The sequence below is a fragment of the Eretmochelys imbricata genome, chromosome 14 (genome assembly GCF_965152235.1).
Source record: "Eretmochelys imbricata isolate rEreImb1 chromosome 14, rEreImb1.hap1, whole genome shotgun sequence".
In the NCBI taxonomy this organism is placed as follows: Eukaryota; Metazoa; Chordata; order Testudines; family Cheloniidae; genus Eretmochelys; species Eretmochelys imbricata.
The window spans coordinates 19716809-19743272 of NC_135585.1; the positions used below are offsets into that span (position 1 = coordinate 19716809).

General features: G+C 38.6%; 2 protein-coding genes across 2 annotated transcripts in view; one reads left to right on the forward strand and one right to left on the reverse strand.

Annotated features, from left to right (window-relative positions):
* TBCD (tubulin folding cofactor D) overlaps window positions 1-26464 on the forward strand; it is a 252362-nt gene that overhangs the window by 59330 nt on the left and 166568 nt on the right. The gene's annotated exons all lie outside the window — the stretch shown is intronic.
* ZNF750 (zinc finger protein 750) lies at window positions 5067-7674 on the reverse strand. The gene is made up of 2 exons (XM_077834278.1): window positions 6239-7674; window positions 5067-5784 (listed from the first exon to the last, which is right to left on the reverse strand). The coding sequence occupies exons 1-2, from the start codon at window positions 7672-7674 to the stop codon at window positions 5067-5069; spliced, it is 2154 nt and encodes a 717-aa protein (XP_077690404.1).

A 26464-nucleotide genomic window follows, 5' to 3' on the forward strand; every position in this document is an offset into this window, starting at 1 on the left:
AATCCAGTCTTGAGGTGACAGAAACATGGTTTATGGTAGCAAAGTCTACATCTGAAAGAAATGGTTACAATCTCTAGGTAGACACAGATTAGTGAAGAAAGTATTCCTACACTGCTGCTATTTGATCATCTAAAAGCAACTAGGACCCCAGTCCTACCGTCTGCAAACATAAGTCACAAATGGAGGGTATGTATTCTCAATTAAAGGAGATGTTATCATTTCCATATCTTCCAGTTGCTTCTCCCAACTAATCAGTGTCACAATCTCAGTTTTTTCTGGATTAAGCTTCAGGCAGCTAGCTCTCCTTGATGCCCCACTTTCCCTCAGACATTGGGCCAGGAACTCAATAGCACTGGATGTTCATCAGCATACTGAAAATATCAGATTCCGTATCTCATCAGTAACCCTTTAAGCAGCTCCCTGTGTGCACACTGCATGGGCAAGGGAGACAAGGTGAACTGCATACAGCTCCCTTAGGAGGAAGAAGCATCTGTCCTTTCCCACCTTCTGTGAATACTCATTGAGTAAAGAATGGAATTCCCCAAGAGTATCATCATCCACTCCTACTGTGATCTGCTTGTGCAACCATACTTTGGAACCAACTCCTGAGTGACTCAGACTAAGTGCATGTGTACACGAGCACTTATTACATGGAATATAAATCTACATTGCTTCAGTGTGCTATGCAATAACTCTCCATATGGACTGTTCTGCTGCCATATAAAAAGTTCTCTACTGTGCATTGACCTGCTGCAGTTTCAAACAGCAGGGTGCAAAGCACATTTCAGAGGTGATTGAAATTTTTCCCTTGAAAAATCACCAAGTGCTTTGCTTATATAAGGCCGAAGCACTTCATTTAGACCTTTTGTTTGGATATACTGTAAATGAAACACTTTGAACTTGTCAAAACAGCTTTGTGGGAAATTTCAAAATTTTGACTTTTTATTCTGATTTAGGATGAAAGAAAACTTCAAAATGTCAGAATTTCCCCTGGACTGGAAATCTTGAATTTCAACCAGCTCTAGTCAAGAGTAACCTCTCTTTTTTTAGGGCCCGAACAAACTGTTTCAAGAAGCAATAGCTGATAGTATGGAGACATAAGTTCTCTAAACCATGTCCTGATGTGACATTCAGCAAGTTTGTACCAGTAATTGAATTGCCTGTTGTTATTGTTTAGTAGGTTGTTGTCTCTTTCTCAGCATTCTGCAGTCACCATCACTTATCTGATACAGAGGTTAGTAGCATGCATAAAATGTTCCTGTTTCTCACCCCCTGTGTTTTATGCTACACCAGGCTGCCTTTAAAGAGGACTCCTTACAGGGACTGAAGATGAGGCACTATATAGGGGGGTGGATATTAAAGATGTAGAATAACTTGAGAAAATAAATTACACCACTGTGAGCTGGAGGGCATTTCATACAAGAGCTTTAATGTTCTACAGAGCGCAGTATCTGTTCTACTTACAAAAAACATGTACCTTATCATTAGAAAAGAACTAATCTTCAGGAAGGCAGGTCAACATTGTATCTATCTATTGTTAACAAAAGTGCTCAGGGTGATTTGGGAAATTGTAGGTTGCTAAATCTTGCTTTAAATAACAGGGAAAAAATTAGAAAAGTCTAGCTAGCTAGTTATAAAGCATCAGTCTGAATATAGTGGGCAAACTAGCATTTAACCTCTAAGTATGAACTATGCCTCTTTTAACTGTGTTAGAACACTATTGAAAATTGAAACAGGTAAAGGAGAACTGGTGGGTGTAGTTTAATATAGAGTTTAAAATGGCCTTTGATGAAGTTCCTCATAGAAGGCCATTGAGCAAAACGAGTAATAGGTGGGTGGAAGATGAAGTCCTGCAAAGGATTTTTTTTAAAAAAAGGCTTGGGATAAGGTATACAGAGTCAGAATAGACTGTTTTCAGTATGGAAGGAGATCCTGAGAAGGGCAGAAGGAATTTTGGAGGCATGGTGGTAGGAGAACATATGGTAAAGAGGCATGAGAACATGTTTTTATTAACTAAGATGATGAAGTTTGCCTATGAAAATATAAGAGAGTCAGTAATGAATGGGATGGAGGAGATCAGCCAGTTGCTCAGGTCTATGCTTTCCAATAGGTGAACATGTGAAGAAAGCTGCAAGCAAGCTTGCACAAGCATGAAAATGGATACAAGGGATCTTCAAAAGTATCTCTGGGTATGTCCACACAGCAGTGTAAGCTGAAGGTTAGTGGGACTTGAGTCAGCTGGCCTATGTCAGGGAACAATGGGCTTGATTGTCTACATTGCATTTTAACCCTAGGTCTAGGGCTCTGGTGTCCACATTGCAGTACACAGACCTGAGTCAAAGTAGTCCTATCCCAGAGTGCCTAGCAGCCATGCCCACACCCCCCATGGTGTCGACATTCTAGTCCTACGAATGTGTTGCACTGCGGGAAAACACTACTGCTGTTGATGGGACTCAGGTGCCCATAAGGAGCACATGAGTACATAAACTGCATAATTATCTTCTTTGGTGGCTGTCGCAGTAGAATGACTGCAGTTTGAGAACTCTTTAAACTGAACTCCCACGTAATCTGAGAATTGGCTCTCCACCTTTAGGTTGAGTAACGTTGGCAGTGCTGCTCCTCTTCTGCTGGGAACTCTGGGATACATCTGGAGAACTTCCAGGACCTGAGTCTAGCTAGGGCCACATGCACACAGGAAAGTAATCGGGCTCAGGACCCTAGGTCCCAGCTTAACATGGGCTTGGATCCTACAGCTATGCATGGCCCCAGGACTCTAGGTCCAATCTCTAGATTAGCACAATTGGTGTGTGGATGCAAGGGTGGTTAGGCTTTAGTCTGGGCTCAAACCCGGGCTTGCATTGCTGTGTAGACATACCCAATGTATAGCTAATCTATGGAACTCACTGCCTTGGTATATTATTGATGCAGTTGGCTTAGTCCTGCTCAAAAAAAATAAAAATAAAAAAATTGGACTCTAGTAACAACTATATGTACAGTACTAAGGATAAAGTAACACTTGTCATTTATCTTCATACTTCAAGGCATTAAACTGAATACCAGCTAGGGTCAGGGAGAAATTCTTCCTACTCTCTCTGTCGCTTGTTATTATACAGTTGGTTGCTAATTTATATAATGTACCTAAGTTATTAGCATTGGTTGTTAGAATTATCAAACATCTAATTTGTATAGTCTGCAGTTAATATTATATCTAGCAGAATCTTGCCTAGCCAAATCCATCTTATCCCAAGATGCCATATTATTTGGAAATTAGATTATGCCCCCAAAGTGCATCAGTTGCATTGAAAAGCATCTGTTCTTTTTAAAATTCATTTTATGGCCATTGTTGTCTTTTGTATAAATGGGGCTCTCCTGTATCTGAGTAATTAGTTGATGTGAAAGGTGTGTATATATGGTTTAAATTGGTTTATGATCTTCCTTTGTTTTACTCAAACTGATTGGGCAGTTTCAATTTTTTAATACCAGTTATATTAGCAGCTGCTGTACAAGTCTAAACATGATTACTTATGAATCATAAGTAGTACAGTTTTTTGTTAAACCTTTGGCAAAGCTTGTCTGGATAACATCTTTGTGGGATTTTCGGGAGTGCCTGTAGTTTCCCAAATGGCTGGGATGTACAGTATGCAGATTCATTCACCTGTAGCTTTCCAGTTAAGGAAACTCATCTTAATATCATAAGATAGGTGGCTGATATGCTAGGCCATGATTTACTTCAATTGCTAGCTCTAAAGCAAATATTGGTGTAACATGCTATTGATTATTTTTTGTGCAAAACACACTTTACCAACAATAATAACATAGACAATTTATTTGTTCCTTAATCATTAAAATATATGGAATTAATAATTAAAGTACAGTTCTTAGCTTTATTTGAAAAATGAGAAGTTCTTATACACAATTATAGAATTAGAAAATAGTTTGTCTGCAAAAGCACATTAAGTTCCAGAATTAGTGATACATATTTACTGAAATTGAAACCTTCACCAGCAGTGCTTTCCTCAAGTGAAATAAATTATTGGCATAGCTATCCTTTTAGGCTGGGATTTCCAAAGGAGCCTAGGAGTGTTAGGTGCCCAAATACTGTTGAACTCCAATGGAATTTGGACACCTAACTCTTTGGAAAATCCCAGCCTTAGGACTTGTCTGCACACGGAGTTGTACTGGTTTAATTCAAGCTATAAATTTAAACTGATTCAGTTAAACTGGTGCAAACCCTGTGTGAGCATGAGCACTTTTATTTCAACTTGAGAAGCTTATTTTGGTTTAAATTTAAACCTGTTCTTAGCTGACTAAGTTGGTTCCTGGGCCTTTGCTATGTCCGTGTTCTTCTGCAGGACTAATTTTATGAAGAACAGATTTAATTTAAAGCAAAGTAAGCCTCTCAAGCTGGAATAAAAGTGCTTATGCAGGGATTTGCACTATTTTAACTGAATTGGTTTAATTAAACTGGTGCAAGCTTGTGCATACCCAAGATCTAAAATTTAGCAGTGCTTCTTCAGTACAACCATTGCGGTGTATTCACATTCAAAACACAGTTTTTAAACTAAGGTCTAAATAACAAATTTAAATTTAAGCTGAATTTAAACTACTGCAGAATTAAAGAAAAATTATTTGCTAGGGAAAAAAATTAGATTCATTAAACAAAATTAAGTTAAATATGATATGAGAGCGCATGATGAACAGTATATTGTTTCTAAAGTTTATAAGTCTTGTAATAAAAGCAGATGTAAAAGGTATTTTACCATATTGCAATTCCCAAAAACATTAAACATCCATCTCATGTACTTCGATTGGCTTAAGTTATGAATGCAAAAGGTTACTCATGAAAATCTGAGTTTACACATAGGAAATTTCAATTACTTAAAAATATTAGTACAAAATTATAAACACATTCTATTTACATGGTAGTTTGTACATAGCTTCTTATGGCCCAAACAAAAAAGTCAGCCGAAAAAATAAGTCAGTACAGAGAAACTGTGTAATCTAGCAGCTAAGTTTAACAGTTGCTCCATGATGTAAAAGGATATACATTAGCAAGTGAAATAATATTATGATACTCGTGTTCTCTTTCTTAGAGTAAACACTCTGCTGCAGTCATTGGGTCTTACTCTTTTAGACCCTTGCTGTGATTTTGCTGAATCTTTTTGATTTGTCCTTTTTTGTCCTTTTGCTTTGTGATTGCGGTGATTATCCTGAGTATCTGAAGAACTGAGGATGGGCTCTGTACATGGAATACTACAGTCTTGAGAACTTTGCTCTTCCTTGTCCATTCTTACTTTACTAGGACTATATGCAGCTAGCTGACAAAGAGCAACCGCTGCTGTTTGTTTTTGTTCATCAGAATTGTCAATTACTCTTAAATCTTGGACTTCAGTACTCTGTGCTGTGAAAGAAGGCTTGTCACAGGCACTGTTAGGATTCATTGTGTTGTATACATCTTCAGAATTTTCATTTTCATTGTTTGGAGTGGTTGCAGTCCCAGCATCATATGATGAACGCTGAAATGAAGTTTTCAGGCTGATGATGTTATAGGAATCTTTCACTGAGAGATTCAGAGGCATGTCTTGCAATTCAGTTAAAGTCTGAATTTCCATTTTGGAAGCATTTTTGTACAGGTGTTCATGAACAACTCCTGTGTGTGTGTCAGGCTTCTTTGAAAGATTAAGTGGAGTTATCCCTGTGTCGTCCTCTGTGTTGGATAGAGAGGCCTCATTCTTTGCTTGACTTTCAGTCTGAATATGTGTATCTTCCCCAGTGATGTGAACACTGAAAGAAATGGAAACAAAAAACATAATTCATTAAGTTTTTTTATTTTCTAATGGGGAGGGGGAAGGAGAATTGTTTGACCAGAACTCTAACTACATTGGGCAGCCTTTAAACGTGAAAATCACTGTGGCTAATATCAGATTTTGTAGTGTTCGGGATATTTCTTTAGAGTAGGTAGAGGGAAATGTGGATACTAATGGAACAATTGAGTTAAGTTATATATTTATGGAAAGCTGGCAAGCTCTATTAAGTGACCACTGTACTTACAGGTTTTATGGGAACTGGTATTATACTTTGCATAGATATACATATAGTTTTTAAAAATTTTTTTAAACATCTCAACATTGTTGATAGTATTTCATATACTAGACATTTAAAATATGAATAGAGTTGTCTTTGTTTCCCCTAATAAATCTTGAAAAAGCAATTTGTCGAGGGTTTGTTTTTTTATTACCTGGTAGATGAATCTCTATATTGTTGTTTCTGCACATTCTGAAGTAGAGTTGATTGATCTGTGCTTTTCCTTGCAAGTCTGAAGGCTGAGAAATTTTCTTCCTGTTGGTCATACTTCCCAGTTACAGTGGAAGGTGATTTGCTAGAGAGGTCAAACAGGCCTTCACAGACATGGCTTGTCTGAGTGAAGTTAGTTGGGCTGGGTCTACCAGGTGAGCCTGTTGCTGCACTCCCTGCACGGGGGCTCATTTTGGCATTCTCTCTTTCATTTGTGTCTTCTTTTGAATGGTTTTTGGCATGCAGCAGTGGAATTTCTTTTTCATAATCAGTCTGCTTTTTATGGGCGCTTAATGAGTATTGTTGAGATGGACTTGAAGAAGTTGGATACAATAAGGTAGTTTCCTCCATTAGATGAGAACTTGGATCTCTGCTAATACCAGCTACATGTGGAAATCTATAAAATGGAGGATCTGTTGGTCTGCAAAATCCATATGGCACTGGGGGACTGGAATGATATTGTGGAAGTAATCGGTAGTGCTCATATGATGATGGATTTATTGGCTTTGGGAGTGGCCCAGGGTGGGGAAGAAAATGTCTTTGATCTTGGGTCCCATAGACAGACAGCACAGAGTTTTCACACTCTGGTGAGTTACTTGGAAGCAAGTAAGGTGCATAGATTGCCAGTCCATGCTCATAAAAAGGGGGTGAATACTCTGGAATCATTGGATGCATGTAAGGTGGAATGGGACCAAAACCTTTTGTGGGAGGAATTTTATGTGGAAACTCTGGTGGGATAAAAGTAGAACCTGTTTTCCATGGATGGTTTGGAGTATGAAATGCAGACTTTGCATGAAAAGGCAAGCTTTTGTTCGAATTAGACAGGGATATCATTTCAACAACCTCATTAGTTTCTGGGCCTTTACTATGTCTGTGTTCTCCTACAGGAACAAAAGCTGAGGGCCTTACAATGCCATCCAAACCAGGCTGCATGTTGATTACACTTTCTGCTGTAGTACTGGCAGGAGTTAATTCCTTCTGTATTACAGACTTTTGTTCTTGAGCTGATTTATTTGTTGTCTGATTTTGTAATTCTACATTTTCCTTGGCATCATCTTTTGCAAAAGCATATTGAGACTTAGAATCAAGATTTGATAGACCGTTTGTGATAGATTTAGAAGAAGTTGGTTTAGCTGTAGGTTCTATCTGATTGAGCTGTTTGGGCTCCAAGGAACTGGACTTTGGGCACTTGATAACTCGATCCTGCTCTGATACTAAAGTAATTGAGTTTTTGCAGAGACCATACTTCATATGGTTAAAAAGGTGGGATTTCTCATTGCAGGTAAAGGGGCACTGAAAACACTTATATTTAAATGGTTTTCCTGGAGGCCTTGGGATATAATGAGGTTTCTTTGGTTTACGCTCTTTGAGGAGACTCATTTTTCTGCTTTAAAGCTTATATTTAATGTTCCTTTATAAAATAATTTTTTTGCAGATCTCTTCAGTTTCAAACTGTTGATGTTTTCAGTTTTTCAGGTTTCAAGAATCTGTTCTCCACATTAGAAAGGAAAATTTGATTTGAAGCCAGCTCTTCTGTTGCAAGATGTTAGGGAAAAAGCAACTCTCCAGTAATTTATAGTACAGGAACTGTAACAGAAAAATTTAAGTCAAATATGCTGGCACACAATAATTAAATAAAAAAAGAATGCATTCTTTTGACCACATCTGTCTGAAGTTTTTTTCCTTGTTGAAATGTGTCAAGCACATGTATTACCCATATGTAATATCAGGTGGGCTCATAGAAAGCTGAAGTGAACGTTTTCAGACTTGGATGCCCAAAGTTAGGCATCCAGGTGCATATTTAGGCACCTAAAGAAGTGACTTTTTTTGCGAGAGAGAGACACTCCGAAAAAAGCTCTTCTGAAAGCTGAGGGAACATTCATTCAGAAGGTAAATAGGACAAAAAAAAGAGTATAGATAGGTGGAGCTGTAGGGAGGGATGAAAGAAGAGGGGGAAGAAGGCAAGGGGTAGATTCTGGCAGCAGCAGGTGGTATGGCGCAAGCCTGCCAGGCCAGCTGAAATCCCTCCTCCTCTTTTTCCTGGCTGAGATGTTAGGGTGGAGAGTGGGATTGGCTCCACTCTTGAGAGCTGACCCAGTCTTTCCAGAGACCAAACAGCACTCCCTCCTGCCTGGCATAGCATCTTTTGGCAGTCTAAGAAATGTTTGAATGGATATGTTAGGACTGGCTAGTGCAGGGCTGGGCAAACTTTTTGGCCTGAGGGCCACATATGGGTATGGAAATTGTATGGTGGGCCATGAATGATCATGAAATTGGGGGCTGGGGTGCAGGATGGGGTGAGGGCTCCGGCTGGGGGTGCAGGCTCTGGGGTGGGGGGGGCTGGGATGAGGAGTTGGGGGTGCAGGAGGGTGCTCCAGGCTGGAACCAAGGGGTCTGGAGGGCAGGAGGGGGACCAGGGCTGGGGCATGGAAGAGGGGCAGGGGCGCAAGCTCCAGGCGGTGCTTACCTCAAGCAGCTCCCAGAAGTAGCTGCATGTCCGCCCTCTGGCTCCTATGCGGAGGTGTGGCCGGGCGGCTCTGTGCCCTGTCTAATCTGCTGGCATTGTCCTTGCAGCTCCCATTGGCCTTGGTTTCCGGCCAATGGGAGCTGCAGGGGCAGTATGCGGAGCCCCTTAGCTGCCCCTATGTGTAGAAGCCACAGCGTGGGGGTCATGCTGCTGCTTCCAGGAGCCATGCAGAGCCATAGCACACGTGGAGTGGGGCAAGCCCCGGACCCCACTCCTTGGCGAAAGCTTAGGGCTGGATTAAAATGTCTGAAGGCCCAGATGCAGCCCCTGGGCCGTAGTTTGCCCACCCCTGGGCTAGTGTCTCGGGGATAAAAGCAACTCCCATTTTGGGGTCCTACTTAAAAGCAACTCCCATTTTGGGGTCCTACTTAAAAGCAACTCCCATTTTGGGGTCCTACTTAATTCAATTAAAAGACATGGGCATTAGAATAGGCATTAGAATCTCAAGCTAATAGATTCTAATGTCTTTTCTAATGCCTATGTCTTTTAATTGAATTAAGTAAGACCCAAAATGGGAGTTGGTTTTATCCCCAAGACACTAGCCCAGGGATGGGCAAACTATGCCCCAGGGGCTGCATCTGGCCCTTCAGACATTTTAATCCAGCCCTCAAGCTTTCGCTGGGGAGTGGGATCTGGGGCTTGCCCCGCTCCAGTCAGGGAGCGGGGTTGGGGGCTTGCCCCACTGCACGCGTGCTATGCACAGCTCCTGGAAGCAGCAGCATGTCCCCCATGCTGGCTCCTACCTCCAAGGTTCCCTACACAGATGAAGAATGTTAAATGTTAGTCATCTGTGTAGTGGACCTTGGAGGTAAGGGGGTGGATTGAGTGAGTGTGAGAGAGTGTGTGTGTGTGTGTGTAGAATATGTAATATTCAGGTAGAAACGTGTCAGACAGCCATTGATTTATAGGGGTATGATCCACTTGCTTTCTTTCAGAAAACTAAAGAAGTGGATACTTTATATAGCCTGATGATTTTCGGGTAGATAAGTCAGGAGGGCTTGTATCAGCTTGTTCCAGTATGTTCACTGATTCTGAAGGCGTGAGAACCTCTCAGAGTCAAGTTCTCATGATTTTTTAGGATGTGTTATGGCAGAGATCTAAAAACTGATGATTTCATCATGAACTATAAGCATCATTATCAAAATGATGACTGTTGCAAAACCACGTACTGTATCTATTGTGTTACCCGAAACTTCAGGAATACTAATTGTGAGTGACTAGTGTAGTTTGATATTTTTCTAAAAGCTTTACTTACATAAAAGTTTGAATTAGAAGTATTAAAATATTAAATTTAGGAAAATAACTACTGGTAACTACATGCTGTTGAGATTTTATTTAATGTATCAAGATGTCTTGCATTTCTCAAATCAGTCACTTTATTAATAGAAAATTATGTGCAAGACATTAATATTGAAACCTGGAGGCAAAGCTAGAAAATTGCTGCTTATTTGAACAGGTATAGTAATTTGAGAAAAATGTTCTTGTATTCAATATATTTTGTGTTTCTGCTATCATAGACATTTAAGTATTTACTGTTTTTAGTAGAATTGTAAACTTAAAGGCAGCTTGAATAAATTCTGCAGCACTTTATGGGAAAAAAATAGCTACGTTTAGATTTGCCTATAAGAATGGTTTTGATTCTTACAAACATTTCATTAAGTATGTATTTTAAATATATAGATTTACAACAAGTTAAATAACTAGAAACAAATAACTGCATGGTAATATTTAATGTATTTCTCTACATCAGGAAAAAAATTTAAAGCTCTTTGTTTTTTTTGTCAGACCTAGATCCTAGTTATCTCAGCATGATGTTAGTAAAATACATGCCAGCATGTTAAAATTTTGTCAGTATCAGTCACTTGTTAGAATTATGATTCAGTACACAGAAAATAAATTGCCAGACAAATGAAATTTAGCTAGAATCTCTCTGAAATATGTAAGCATTGCTCTTGCTAAAATAAGAAATGGAAAAAAAAGTTGGGTGATTTGCCATTGTTTTGACTGAAATAAAGTTTGCTGCATTTTTGACTAATGTATAACTAAAGTGGAGAGCTTATAATAACTTGGTCAACTCAGTTTGGACATGTTAGTCTTTGTGCTTTCTTGAAAGTACCAGAAATAATTATGCTTGAAGATAGTGTTGTCAAAACAAACTACTCTGGGCATGCATACTTGAGCAGTTTACATCAACAGTTTGAGTTTGTATTTGAATTTCAGATGACAATATTTATTATAAAGAGAATGTTAATTAGTTTTTCGTGTTTAATAATTAGTTTCTCCTTGATTAATAATGTAAATTCTCATACTTTCCTCCTTGTGTATGGTGTTTTTTCCTGTTGTTGAACAGGAATAATTTGAATAATATTTTAACTATCCTTTCTTAACCATGTAAATGGATTGCTGCACCTTGCCAACTCCTACAATATGAATTTTTAGTTTTGAAATGTCTTTGCAATGTGTGTATAAAAGGGCGAGAACTATAAAAGCTTTACATGTGTATATATATATTTTTAAAGTTTATTTTACCCTAGCGTGATTCTTACCTACCCAGCATGATGCCAGTAGTGCTTATAGAGGAAGTTGCCCTGACACCTCAGACAACGAATAAGTACACGGAGGGTTATTTTGAGGTTTTCACCTCTCTTAATTTTAGGCCAGTGTCTGCCTGTTGTATCTATCCTCTCCTCCTTATTTTCAATGCTTCCCTGAGGAACACTAGCTAAAACTCTTCTGGTTGAAAATTCCAAGAATAAAATACTTCTGGTTCCAACAAAGACTGAGAAATCCAGTTCCATTCTCTAAGTAAAACCCAACAATATTTGCAGGGGAATATATTTCATAATTTAAAATAATTATTCACAAAATAATACAGCTAGGAAAAATATTAGATCGTCCAAAATAGCTGTTCATGTTTAAAGTTGCTGTATGCACAGTACATAAAAAAAAAAAAAGACCTCATAGATGTACTATATGTAATTTGTGTGCTGAGGAAATTAAAAGTTAAACTGTTAATATTAGAATAGCATTGTCAATGTTGTCATGAGGAAAAAAATTAGTTTTTTCTTAGAATCTGAATAACACAAATATAATATCTAAAATTTATCATGATCTTCAGTAACAGTCATAATTTTAAAGTAACACTTTATTTCATTATTATTGTGGCTATCTGATTTTTAAAATTCATATTGGATAATTATGTAATTATTATAACAAAGTTCCTATCCCTAGTTTCCAACCTTGCTGGTATTTTTAATGGAAAATACATTCGGTTACTATTTGGTGAAACTATAAGAGAAGGGTTCATTGGCCTTTTATGAATTGCTTGTCTATGGTAGGTCTTTTAACGTAGACTGGGGTAGTCAATTATTTTTTGTCATGGTCCAAATTTCTTGGTCAGGGTCCAGACTCCAGAGAAACATTTTTCATACCGCAATAACTAAGTAAATAAAAAGGTTTCGAGGTCTGTTCAAAAGTGTCTGGCGGTTCCGATTTGGCCCATGGTCTGCCTCTAGAATATCCCTGTACTAGACTGTCCTTTTGCATAACAGCCCCTCACTCCTACTCCTCAGCCTAGATGTGTGTCATTTTGGTTGGCCACAAGTTTTTTGTCCTGGTTTTTAAAGAGACAAAACTGTTACCAGCCTCTTATTTTCATACTATCCTAGCAAATCCTACAAGAAAGAATATTGTGATTTTGTCACTATACATATAAATAGTTGGTATGGAGATTCTAAGTGGTAAAAGTTATTTAAAAAAGTCTAATCTACCAAAGGGGTAGTTCCAGAATTCCTTTATTGCAAACAGTGGTGGTAATTATAATCTTTCTTTGTAGGACATTGCTATGACAGGTTGCGTTACAGTTTGTCATACACATTAATATATGTGCTCAATTGTTGTTGCAGTATTCCTTTTGCTGATGTTACTGACCAGGAGTACTCATTGGGGTGGAACATTTTGAAGGGCATGCTATAATTAAAATATTGTGATGTGGCATTATTGCATAACTCAAGGACATGCCATTGTCACCTAACTTGTGTGTTGCAAGAACAAGATTTGTGAGTTTTATTCCAGTTGAGATTTTCCAGTGATTAACTGCCACTCCCTCCTACACTTTCAGTTCTTTTTCAACAGGAAAATAAATGTAAGCACAACTATTAGTTGATGGGGAGGAAACATAGGGAAGAGGGGTCGTTTTGTGGGTAAATAGGATAAGACATAGGAGGTTGGGGAGAGAAGAGTTTAAGGCTGCATGAATAGCTCAGCTAGGAAGCACAAGATAGTACCCCAAATCTGTGGTGTAAATACAAGGTTAATAGCGTCAAACCTCAGTTAATCAAACACAAAGTAAATTGAGTGCAGTCATTTTTTTAAATCAGTGATGCACATTTAAATAATTTAAAACTGAAGTTCTTACATTGTATGTGCTTAATCATGATTCATTTTAATTAACCAAAGAGACAGATGATTGTGACTAATAAAACAGCTGTATTTTCTCATACTGTGTAGAATATACCTCCTAGAAGCTTAAAAAAAGTTGAAACAAGTGCTCAAGATCTTATTTTGCACAAATTTATAGATTGGTCAAAATATTAATATTTTATAGTTAGAGAATAATCAAAAGAATATCTGGTACCTAAAATATTTTTGTTGTCATAATTATACCACAGTTTAAATTGTTGTTAACGTGCTCGGTAAACAGGTGCTTAAAATATTTTTTTTTGAAAAATGTTGTAATTAATGTAAAAAGTCAATGGGAGCTAAAGTGAAAAAAAAATCCTTTCTCACAAAATAAAAGAACTATTTCACTTAAGTCATGTTAAAGTTTTATCAGAAGCTTCTATGCAATAAGTGCACCTGCTAGAAGAGGAGTTATTTTGCTTACAGAGGCAGTGAAATATAAATGCTAAAAGAATAAGGGAATACATTTTGATCCTTTCGTATTGGGTGTCATTCTGATTACCATTACTCTTTAATTGATTTTACGTTTAAAAAAGTACTCACCAGATACGTAGATGGCTGAAGTGTTCAAGGTGATCACTGTTGCTAAGCTGTAGCTGTCAGTGCGGAGAGAGAAGTACCTGTTCTGTGCTTGATGGCTAAGTGAAACTGAAGGAGGCTGTTTCAGTGGGAGGGATTTAAAAAGTGTAGGAGTTGAGCCCTCAGGGTGTAGAGATGCACCTGATATTACTCCAGCCTGAAGCTACGATTCATGTATTTGTATCCACTGCTTTCGTTCAGCATTAGCTCAGCGTCTGAGCTATCAAACAAAACTCTTGTCACTTTTGTGCCCTCCAACAAGCACATTTCTCTGTTCCCACAGTCATGTTTGTGCCACTGCATAATGATCTACTGTAAGTGAGGTGAAACATGGTGTAGATATGTGCTTAGCTTATGATCTTTTAAATCCGTTTAGGTGGGACACAGATCATAATGATTAAGTGTTGGTAAACTGTAGAAAAAATTGCATGTAAAACACAGCAAGCTGCAACAAACAATATTTGGTTTCAGTTCTATAGAAACCATAGTTTTGTATGAATGCCTTTGTATGTTTGGCTTTTTAACACATTTGCTTATTATCTTTTTTTCTTTCCTTTTATTGAAATTGGTTTGTCCTTCATGAGTCTCTTCTCTGGTGAAGGCGGGACTCAGCTAACCCCAAGCTTGCTTGCCACAGGAACCTGCCAAAGCTTGCTTATAATTGACAGCCAAATGCACAGATACTGTAAATGGAAAGGAGACTCCTCAGTAGGAAATTGATTATCACATCCACGCATTCACTCCTTTTGCAGTTTAACTTTATGGCTGGTGAGCAAACCAAATTATAACCCTTGGCTAGCATTGACACTTGCTTTTAGTTAGATTTATAAATATGACAAATTTATTACTGCGTTCACCAGAACTAAATTAGATATCTAAAAGTTATCTTTGCAAAGCTATTAAATGAGAGAACATAGCTCATGTATTCTATCCCTTTAAAAACCTTTATGGTGCTTCATACTTTCTCTGAAATAAATTCCTTAGTTTTTGAAAGTCAAAACTGGATGTAGGCAGAGTCAAAGTTCATGTAAAAGAGGGCTATGAAACTGCTCTCCACATTTAGTTTAACAAATTCCTTCATTTATTTCCCCTGTGAATTCATAGTGAATTCAGGCAGTCAGCTTCAGACTGGGCACAAATTATTTTGTCTGATTTTTTTTTTTTTTTTTCTCCCCAGCGTGAGAATCAGTTGTGGAATTTCGAAAGAGTTTCTGCTGATGTGAAAGGGAAGGGTGGGTTTTTCTCGCTGGGTGTGTTACTTCAAGAAAGGAAAAACCAGAGGGAATGTTTCTGAATGAACATGAGTTTGGTAATTTGCTATTGAGAGAGCTTTTTTGACACGAGTGTTGTGTCAGACCTCTACAACAGGAATATGGAGACCAATAGAGAATTAGTTATGTAAATGCTGTTTCCTAATGTGTAGACCATGTTCACTGCTGGTATAAACAGGCATGATTCTGGGAGTTCTCTGTGTACACCAACAGTGATTTTTGCCTTCCATAGTTGTTTAAGATCTGTGTGCTGAATCCTGTTATCCGTCTGCACTAATGTCTCCTGTGGACTAAAATTGGAATTCTGCATGTGCAACTTAATTTCATATTAGGCAGTAAGGTGTTTTGGTTCAGGTATGGTCTGTCTTTCTGTTTGCACAGCATTTCACATGATAGGGTGCTGAGTCTCACTGAGGCAGTCGGGTGCTACTGCAAAATAGATAAATAATAAATTTTAAGGCCCAGCAGACAATGTTACGTTTGTATTACAAACATCATACAAAATACAAAACTTATACTTGTCTAAAAAGGTATGATTCCCTTGTGCAATTATTGCTAAGAAAAGAAATGTTTTGGCTTGACATGGGATGTAGGACCTTGTGCACAAGGTAAAGGTAATTTAAAAAAAAAAAAAAATTTAAAGCAGAAGCTTTCCAACCTTTTTTTTATAGTGGAACCCAAAGTTTAATAGATGGATTGACTTGTGGACATCCCCGGTTCTATTCACAGTTGCGCAGATCACGTCCCTTCCTTTTTTCAATTGCACAGCATCTCTGTGGCAGTTATAGTGGAGGAATAACATTAGGAAGTGTATTTTTAGGTTCTTTTAATGCAATTTAGCAGTTTGAAAAGGAGTACCAGCATTGTGTTACCATCAAGCTCTGCCTGCACCATTTGTCTGTAAGGACTGTTACATCCCTTCTCTTCCCCCTTAGTTCTGAAGGAGAGGTCTTAGTCTATTTGTACTCTTAAGAAAAATTTTTCCCCAGGGGAGTTTGCCATGTTTGCTTATGTTTAGTACTTCTCTGAAAACACTGTTCCTGAAAAGAGAGGTCCTTTGTTTCCTCAAATATCTGGGAGGTTTTCCTTTAGTATTCCTTTTCCCACTGTAGGAAGCCTTTCTCTTGTGCTTGTGAGACTGAAATGGAACATGAACGATATACTTAACTGTCTCCTTGTGTCTTCTCTAAAACTTGCAGCATGTATTTGTTTTTCCATTCCTTTTCCATGGAGTGAGAGGATACATTTTTTGTCTTTCTTTCATTCCCTTAAGAGTGATGGATTTGTTTGACTCTTGGGAAACTGAGGTATGTTTTCCTGGATAGATTCTGAGAAAATATTTTTAAGTACCTGAGAGAACTTTTCAGCTTCTGAAAGTTAAAGGAAAGTTAAAGGACAGAGAGGCAGTTAAGTTTTAGAAACTGTTGATTTGTTTTGTTTTTCTGGTCCTGCTCTCGCAAGTGTGAGGGAGGCAGTGAAGTGCTGTCCTGCTCCTGCCTTGATCCAGATATATCATGGAGCTATTAAACACTTAGCCACTCCTAGAAATGGCTGTTGTTTGGCAGGCCAGCCCAACTCAGCTGTGGCTGAAGTACAGCTGCAGCAGGGAACAGCTAAAGAAATTGGAGGTACTATGTATACGTTAAAAGGGTATAAAAGACATGAAATCCAAAGCCTTAGGAAAATTCCAAGTGGTAGAACCTAAGTGATAGGATAGCTCCTATATAATCTCTGCTAGGAATAATAAATTCTGGTAACACAAAGACCTAGTAAAAGCTGATAACCAATATTTATTTTATTGTTTTTTGTTAATTCGTTGCACTTGCAGCTTCTATCATTATTAGGTAAACCTAACCATTCACCTGATGGGTGACACTGTTTAAACGAGGATGAGCACAACAGTCATATTAGATGGTATAAACTCCAGGATTGATGTAACACACTGGTGTTTATTACTGAGCTGTCCTTTTGTCATTGTTTTAAATGGCCTTTTATTTCTGCAGAGGTCTGTATCTATAGTTTAAGTCCTGCCCGCTCTGTAGGCTAGGAAATGATTCTTATGAATCTTAAATGGAATTTAGACCAGCCTTCCTGACAATCAAATAAGTGTTACCCAGTGGCCATAGTTGGTTTCTGTTGACAATTGTACGGTAGCAAATAGCCTTTCTTTAAGATGCTTAAATACTAAAGTATTGGTGCTCTCTATATAGTAAGGAAGGTAGCTGAAGATCTATGTTGTTTAATTTATCCCTTTATTTCGGAGACTCAAAAGTGTAGTTGACTTGGTCAGAGAAAAGCTGTAGGGAATTTTTGTAACAGCTTATGATTCCCCCCCCCCCCCTTAGGTGAGGAATCTTTGGTCTGTCTTTTCTGTAAAGAGCTATTTTTAATACAGCAAATTGTTCACCTACATTTAATTTCCCTCACAAATTTTCTTATTTTATAATGCCACCATCAAGTTATTTTATAACTCCACAGACCTTCAAGGTCTGTGTAACAATAGCCACTACCCCACTGATAGTTATTTTTTTCCACAGTCATTCTACCTTTGCCATTGTTGGGGCTCCTATGAAAGCAGGAATCTGAGTTCCCACCTCAGATGAAGCAGAGTCAAAAAGGGTATAAATAGCTTAGGCATCTTGTCCAGGGTAAAGGGAGTTGTGAATCCCCTCGCCAAACAGAGCTGCAAAAGAGATGGCAATCTCCAGTATTACATTTCTACATCCTACTAAAGTTGTCTTAGTAGTATAAATATATTGAGCAGCTACTACAGATAATGCAGAGAATCAGAAAAGATAACCTTAAGGTAACTCATCTGGTTGGATACTACGATGCTTTCATTTAAGAATGGAAATATTACCTAAAAACATAATCACATGTCCAGGAAGTCCCCTCGCTTTCTACTGCAGAACCTGTAGATGTAGTTAAGTGTTGACAGATCCAGTAAGAATTAGCATGTCTTTGATTACATTACCCTAGCCAATTCCAAAATAGCACAATCTTCTTTGAATCTATTTGGTATGACTCCAGTGTTATGGCTTCTGCTGTGTCTCAAAACATGCATGGATTTTACACAATATCCTCTTTAAGTATCCTCTTCCAGTTCTATATGGATAGTTATTAGTTTTAATGATTCTCCAGTAACACCTTTTGAAACATATCTTTATTCTTCCTAAAGACTTTGAGTTCCTGACTTTGGAGATATGTCTGGGCATGTTAGCTTGGCAATCTTTTGTAAGCCATTTGTCCAAGCTCACCAGTTCAACTTATCCGTACAGAAAATACATAAAAATTCAGAAGTTTAATACCAGATTACAAATGATATTTTCAGGTGTTTGTTGTGGCCTATATTGTAACTGCCTTTTTGGCATTGGAAACTAAGATGATTCTTGTGCTGGCTCCTAACATCTCCCTGGGGTAGTGAACCAACACAGGGGAAGCAGGTTACTTTGGAAGTAGATGCTCGGGGCCGTGTTATAGACTGTTTATAATAAGGGGTTTTAGTAGTCATTGTTGTCTTTGCGTACCACTCCAGCAGAGAACCAAAATATGCCTTGCTTCTATTTGTGGTTGGCACTTGTGTTTTTTATTTTGCTCCAATCTCCATGTTTGCTTAGGATTTCTGGCACAAATCCATTTGCTGATATACTATCTAGTGTTTCATTTAGAATTAATTTGTACGTACCTTAATTGTTTCATGTTCAGTCTAAACTTGAGGGGCTAGTTTTATTAGTTATGTGATATATTCCAAGTACGATTCGGGGTATAGCTTACTTTGGTTTTTTTTCCCTCCTAGAAATTTGACTCCTGCTTCCTTGAAAGATGTCAATAGGTTAAAAATTTAGATAGAATTTTTAAAGACTTTCCACTGGACAGAGGAAATATCCCTTTATGGTGTGTTTTCTTGTCTGCCTCAGAAATCTGTAATAATAAAGCGCATAAATCAGCAGCTTAAACATATTTAGTTGAATAAGATATTTGTCCTACTTCTGAAAAAGATTTTAAGAGTGAAATTCTATTTAAGAGTACTGTTTCTTACTAATTGATTATATCATGTGATCTATTCTAAATATTTAGGTGTAGGTAAATGTTGCATGTTAGCAATTAGCCACATGACTTCCATTAACTTACTGTAGTTGTGAGGTTAAATTCTTGTACACTGAAAATGTACTCCTTCAAGCAAAATTACTAGAAGTCATTTAGACAGATGAGGTGGTTGAGGCAATGTCTTTTATTGGACCAACTTCTGTTGGTGAAAGAGACAAACTTTTGAGCTCACACAGAGCTATTCAGGTCTGGGAAAGGTAATCAGAGTGGCACAGCTAAATAGAAGGTGGAACAGATTAAGAAGTTAACTTGTTATAAGAAACCATTTGAGGAGAAGTGGGCAGTTAAGACCTCTGCAGTTACAGGATGAAGGAGGGTTAGTGGTTTACAGATTGTTGTAATGAGCCATAAATCCAGTGTCTTTACTGAGTCTATGGTTTTTAATATCTAGCAAAATTATGAATTTAAGCTCCCTGGCTTGTCTTTTGAAGGTGTTATGCAGGTTTTCTTTGAGGATGAGGTCCAATAGGTCATATATGGTGTGATCATTTTGTGAAAAGTGTTGACCCAGAGATACTATGGTGTTTTTTGTCTTTTATCATTATCCTCTGAGAGTTCACTTGGGAGAACAGTGATTGTCTGGTTTCACTCACATAGTTGTGATAGGGGCAGTTAGTGCACTGGATGAGGTACACCCCATGTTGTGATAGGCACATGTAGAACCCATGGATCTGGAAAGGTGTGTTGTGGGAGGTATTGATCATCATAACAGTTGGATGTATGTCTGCAGGTTTTGCGTCTGTTCTGACAGGATGTGGTGTATCTGGTCTGTGGGGAGCTTGCTTCTGATGAGTGTAGTGAGATTGGGGGTTGTTTGATGAAGGCTAAAAGAGGGGGTTTAGGAATGGTTTCTTTCAGGATGTCATTTAAAATGTTAATACCAGGAAACACTATAGGAGAACTAGAGTGGACTACTACACTGAGGATTGTAGCTCTCTTAAATGAAAGGCTCCTTACCTTACAGCATTTGTAGGTGATGAAATCTTAATATGCGCACTTAGTTGCTGTATGATTTCACATCTCTTTGGTCTTGCTGCTGTATTTGTGGTTTTGTAGCCTTCAGCCTTTGTTTTGTTTTGTTAATTGGGTGGGGATAAATACTAAATCAACAAGAGAATCCTTGTTTACTTGAATTTCCGGTTTGCTTGTGAAAGGACCTTATTAAAATTTCTCTTGATGACATTACAGTATAAACTTTCTAATTAATAAGATGGAATATATAGGAACTTTAAAATGCCAAGAGTTTCCTAATATGCCAGCGGTGAGATTAAAAGTGTGCTTATACTGAAGTCTCCACAGCTTCTTGACCACTGCAAATAGTCACAGCTATATTTAATTAGCAGCCGTAAAATTAGGGGGCTGATCTTGCTCCCATTAAAGTCAATGTTAGTTTTGTCAGTGATTTCAGTGGGAGCCTGATCAAGTCCTGGATATTTCAGGTAACTTAATTTTTGCATAGTGCACTGTATGGTCCAGCACAGTCCTACTCTTTTTTTATTTAAACATACTAATTGTTAAAGTAAGATTGGAAGCAGTTGCTTCGTGGAGGTTAGAGGAAGGGAAGCAGAGGGGAGGTGAGAGGCGCAGCAGAATGATTTTGCATGGTTGAACATGAAACTGGATTGGTGTTAATTTGGCAGGATTCCAGTAAGGAAAACACTTTTGTTGTCAACTAGCCTACACATTCATACTCACTTATTCATTCGCAGAGGATGAATTTCATCTCTCTTCCTGTACTGTGTCTAACAATGAAAGCTACTTTTTATTCAGCATTTCATATAGAAAGCAGTCACTTTGATTATATACATAAAGAGTTGACTATGTGGTTGGCTCAGAGGCTACTGACTCAGTGTAGGTGATCCAAGTTCTAAACTTGGTTTCTCACTCCCAAACTAGTGGGATCTGGGAACATTATGGATGCACTAGAATCAGTTTCTGATATAGAAGGTGGAAGAAAATGCTTTGCATATTTCTTTAGCACTCAGTGCATGGTAGGAGGAAGGAAATAACTTACAAACTGAAGTAACTATTTTCTGGGGAGGGAGGGAGGGAGAGAAGAGGAGGTGGGGAGAAGGGATAGAGGCTAGAAGGAAGGAGGAGTGGAACATGGAGGTCTGAGAGGAGAGTCACTATGTGAGGTGGGGGTGGGAAGCAATCAGAATAAACAGATAGCACGTAAAAGATAAGTCCAGGGACTGAGAAGGACATTCAGCTGCTTCTGGGGAATGGCTTTACCTCCGATGGCTTTCTCTGCCCCGGGAGTGCCTGCTTTTACCTTTTTGTAATTCCATGAAGCTAGGATCAGGGCTTGATGTCTCTCTTGATCTCATATAGGGGAACCTTGGCTGGCCTCATTTCTTGCCCTTGCTGTGGCTCAGGTTGCTGTTTGGAGGGATTCTCTATAGCTTCTAGAGCTTGCTCTATCTCTAGGGCTCCTTGCTTTACTGCCTCCAAACAAGAGCATGGAATCTAATGCTGTCAGTACAGAAAAGACCAGTGTGCTGATTTAGTGGAATAAACTGACTGTGTACTGTTCCAGTGAATGGCAATCATGGTGTATTGTTTCTGTAAGAGGCATAAAGGTATATACTATCTAGAAGTACACTAATAAATATTTCTGTAAGATATTGAAAAGAATGGTCCAGGTCCTCCGCCAGTATCAATTGGCATAGCACCATTAACTACACCAATTTACACCAACTGAAGATCTAGGGTAGAATTATCAAAAGCACCCAAGAGACTTAGCCTGAGTCCCATTTTCAAAACATTTGGACTCCTCAGTCTCACTGAAAGGCAATGGGACTTGTGCTTCTAAATTTCTTAGGTACTCTTGAAAATTTTACCCTGGACCAATATTTCAGCAAAGATTTATGTAATTAAGCAGCTTTTCAGTCCTTGCAGCCACCTGTCAGTTGTCATTTCTATTCTTTTCCCGAAATGTATGCATCCATCACCAATTAAATAGATATATGAAATGAGAGCTTTTATATGCTGCCATCATTGCTCTGCTGAGGTTTCACTAATCTCAATAGCAGACATTCTGGCTTTAAAGAAACATCCACCTATGTGTAACATGGTGTGTTTATGTTATACAAAAGTTCCCAGCTACTGTGAAAGTTATTATTAATTTGATTAAAGTGGAAATGTCCTCTGTGACCTGTGATAACAGCAGAATCTTTGTTAGCATTCTTTGAGGCACAGAGAGAGATACCAGCACACTTGTTGATGTTTGTAACGTAACAAACCTTCATGTGTTTTGATCTGGTAGTACGCAGAATGGTGATCCTTGATGTTAGAAGCAAGCTTGATTCAGCAGTTGGTGTCAAGGTGTGCGTGTATATTTATGCAAGGTCACTATCAGACTTTGTAGCCTAGGAGAACAGGAGCCAAGAGTGAAATAATCCAAGAGAATTATAGTTTCTGTTGATAATGATATACTTGTCTTTATAGGTAATTGAGTTGAATTGATTTTCATGTCAGCCATGTTCTTTCTAAAGTAGGTAACAGGAAAATCTAGCTTCCATGTGGGTGCTCAAATCTTTGACGGTATTTTAAAGGATTGGTGACACCTTTATATTTGAAAGTTGTTAGCCACTTCTTGCTTATGAGGAAGAAGAATGTAAACTCAAAAGATCTTACTTTAAATCTTCAATTTAATATAGCTGCTTACTACAATAGACTTCAGATTTCAAAACAGTCCATTTTGGGAACTAAAAATATTGTTTAACTATCAGAATTACACAAAATAAATCCAAGATGTAATCAATTGTAAAAGAGTGTATCTGAAGTGAAGCTAAAAAAGTAGAAATCTCTGTCAGAAGGAAATTTCCTTTAAAGGTGACTTGCAAAGGATTTTATAGAACTTGGGCTTTTTCTTTTTTCTGATGTATAAAAAAGAGCCTGACAACCTCACTATGTGTGAACATTGAAAAGAGAGGCTCCTTTTCCTGCCTCCTCTTTATAGGTCACTTTAAAGAATTTTGAAGCGCTGGCTTGTGGTTGTTTTGTATGAAAGATGCAATCTGTTGAATGATGTCTGCTTTTGTGAGAGAGCTCCATTTTCTTACATTATAGCTTCCCAAACTTCTGTTGTCAGGAGTGTTTTGGAAAGAGCTTCAAGGACCTTTAGCGGTTTTCATACTTAAAGTCAATACTTCAAAAAAATTAGTGGCTAATTTACAATTGCTAGAAATGTGTGTAGGATTGAACATATATTGTCAGCAGAGCTGGTAATGCCCACTATAGTCAAGGTTGCGTAACACAGATGCTATTTTCAGTTGTTTAAATTTTTGCTAAATGTTGTTTGTTTAGGCTAAAGTTTTTCATACTGGGTGGATGCCCCAGGCTGAACTTTTTGGCAAGTTTCAGTGAAATTGGTTGAGGTGTTTCAGAAAATGGGATAAGGGAAAAATACGTTGTTTTACCCATGTTAAAAAATTCTTAAAACTGTTTAATTGAGAAGGTCTGGCAACTCCATGCTTTGGAGCAAGGTCTTGAAAACTTGGCAGGGGGATTGCCTTTGTGTCAAGAATGTGCCTTTTGTTGGTCCTATGTCAAAACTGCCAGAATTTGGCCAAGTTAGAAGTCTTAGAAAAATCAGTTTGCACATTCTCAGTAGAGGCTTGTTAGAGTTTGGCAGCTAAATTCCTCAAAGATTCCATCTGTACTGAGCATGTTCCATCCTGAGTCTGCAGGGCTTGAGGAAGACTTTGCCTACCCTTGTTCCTCTAGGCAGCCAGGGGCCAGTGTGGTTCAGGATGCCAGAATTAAGAAGAGAGTAGTGTCTCTGGTGCTCTCCATACTGCCCCCTGCTGGTGTCCATGCAGTGTGGAGGAAGAAACTAGCTGTGGGGAGTTCACTGGGACAAGGAACCTGGAGAGGTGGGTAGACTGGGACACAGTTAGCAGAAGTGGGTAAGTGCAGGAAGATCGATTCGACAAAGAGGTAGTGTGGAAATTGAGACTGGCAGGGCAGAGAGACTGGAACAAGGAGGCTGGGGAAAGGGAGGAAGACGACAGGGACTCAAGTGAGGATTGTGGAGCAGGAGGTTGCTAGTGGTTTGGCAAGAAAACTAGAACTGGGAATGGGAAACCAGGAGTGCTGGTGGTGTTATGGACTGGTATTCTGTTCTTATGGAAATGGATGATAGTTTCTATGTATGTCATTTTTACTCCATCTATATCCTGATTCCTTTCTCTTTTCAGCCTCTAGAGCAGGTTGCTTATTAAAAGGGCCTTGGGTTTTTTGGAAAGAGAACCCATCAGGAAGTCAGGCTACTGAAGTGTATTATTCTGCTTTGTGGTGTTAGTTCATTGTGAGGCTTTTGGCAGGTATCCAGGTACTTTTTAATCTTTTTCATCATTGGCAGCGTGGTGAAGCACTGGAATGGGTTACCTAGGGAAGTGGTGGAATCTCCATCCTTAGAGGTTTTTAAAGCCAGGCTTGACAAAGCCCTGGCTGGGATAATTTAGTTGGGATTGGTCCTGCTTTGAGCAGTGGGTTGGACTAGATCATCTCCTGAGGTCTCCTCTTCCAACCCTAATCTTCTATGATTCTATGATAAAAGAAGAAATGGAAGATAATTATTTTAATTATGTCCTTTAACTCTTGGAAGTATTTTAAAAATGATATAAGGTTTTAAAAATAATATATTGAGGAAAAGTTGTTGGGCATTGTGATGGGATGTACAAATCTCGCACTGGAGAACAAGGGGTTAAGGAACAGCTCTGGGTTTAGGTGGCCCTGCCCAGCCACACCTGCAAAGCCTGCATGTGCTGGAGGCAGTGCTTTAAAAGGGAGCAGAGGAGCTCGCAGGCAGGCAGGCAGTGGAACAGAGCAGATGGCTGCTCTGAGCTCTTAGAAGAAAGTACTACCCAGGAGCTCATTGTGTGAGACCTGACAACACAGACCTGTACAAACCTGCAAAGGAAAGGCAGGTGACTGAGGGCTTGTCTACACTACCACATGGGGTTGATCTAAGATACGCAATTTCATGTGAATATGTGAATAGCGTAGCTGAAGTCGACGTACTTAGATCTACTTACCATGGTGTCTTCACTGTGTTAAGTCGACAGCTGATGCTCTCCCGTCGATTCCACTTGCGCTTCTCATTCTGATGGAGTACCGGAGTCAATGGGAGAGCTCTCAGTGGTCGATTTACTGCATCTCTGATAAATTGACCCCTGCTGGATTGATCGCTGCCCGCCGATCCAGGGGTAGTGTAGACAAGCCCTGAGTGTACAGATCAGAGACTTCATTCAGTTTCTGTGATTTACTCTCTGATGGTAAAGGAGACTGGGGTAGGAAGTGGTCCAGGAGGGCTGCTGCTTTCATATCTGTAGTATTTTTAACCCTCTACCCCCAAGCCCTGTTTCAGGGCAGCACTTAAGCACATACTTAAATGCTGTCCTGAGTAAGATGCTTTCCTAAATCTGGGCCCAAAACCCAAATATTCAAAAGTAACCACAGCACATAAATATTAAATGCATTCTTTTGCTGAAGTCTAAAGTGAAAACTTCAAACCTCAGTCACTGAAATTAATATAAGTGGCCTGATTTTTACAGATGCTGACCATCCACAAATTCCATCAAAGTCACTGAGAGCTGCATGCTCAGCACCTTTGAAAATCAGGCCTCTTACATTTAAATGTGTAAATATGTATTTAGGAGCCTAATTTTAGGTACCTAGGTTTCAAAATGTTGGTCTTAATCCTGAAACTGCTTGTGATTGCAAAATTAAAATTGCTTATGATCTAAAATGAGAGACTTTCTTTGATATTTGAGTAATGATGATGGATATGCTATGTAAAATGTGGCATGTTGACTTGCTGCACAGAGTGCATGATCTTTTCACTCCTCATTATTGTCTTAGGCTCTTTAACAAGTTAAACCCACCTAAGGATAAATCCACAATATGTTTGTTTTAGGGAGTAGTATTTTTGTGCTTCAAATGTATGAATTTAGTATGTTTCTTGAACAAAATTAATTCTACCTACCTATGTTTACAGCTTAGTTTTTATACTTTGTGATTCATTAATAATCCTGACAGTGGGTGGGTGAGATTCTGTGGTCTGCAGGAGGTCAGACTAGATGATCATAATGGTCCCTTCTGACCTTGGTATCTATGAATCTATCTATGCTTAGTCTTTTAAAAAGTGCGTTTTACAAAGTACTTTACTCGTAGTACACCTACTTTTTGTTGGAAATAATTATATATCCGTTTAGTA

Bases quoted from the DNA above. Each gene is read 5' to 3' on its own strand.
- ZNF750 (XM_077834278.1), bottom strand. From the start codon at position 7,674: ATGAGTCTCCTCAAAGAGCGTAAACCAAAGAAACCTCATTATATCCCA. The intron at 5,785-6,238 runs GTAATAAAAAAA...CATTTCTTTCAG, and splicing joins TATAGAGATTCATCTACCAG to TGTTCACATCACTGGGGAAG.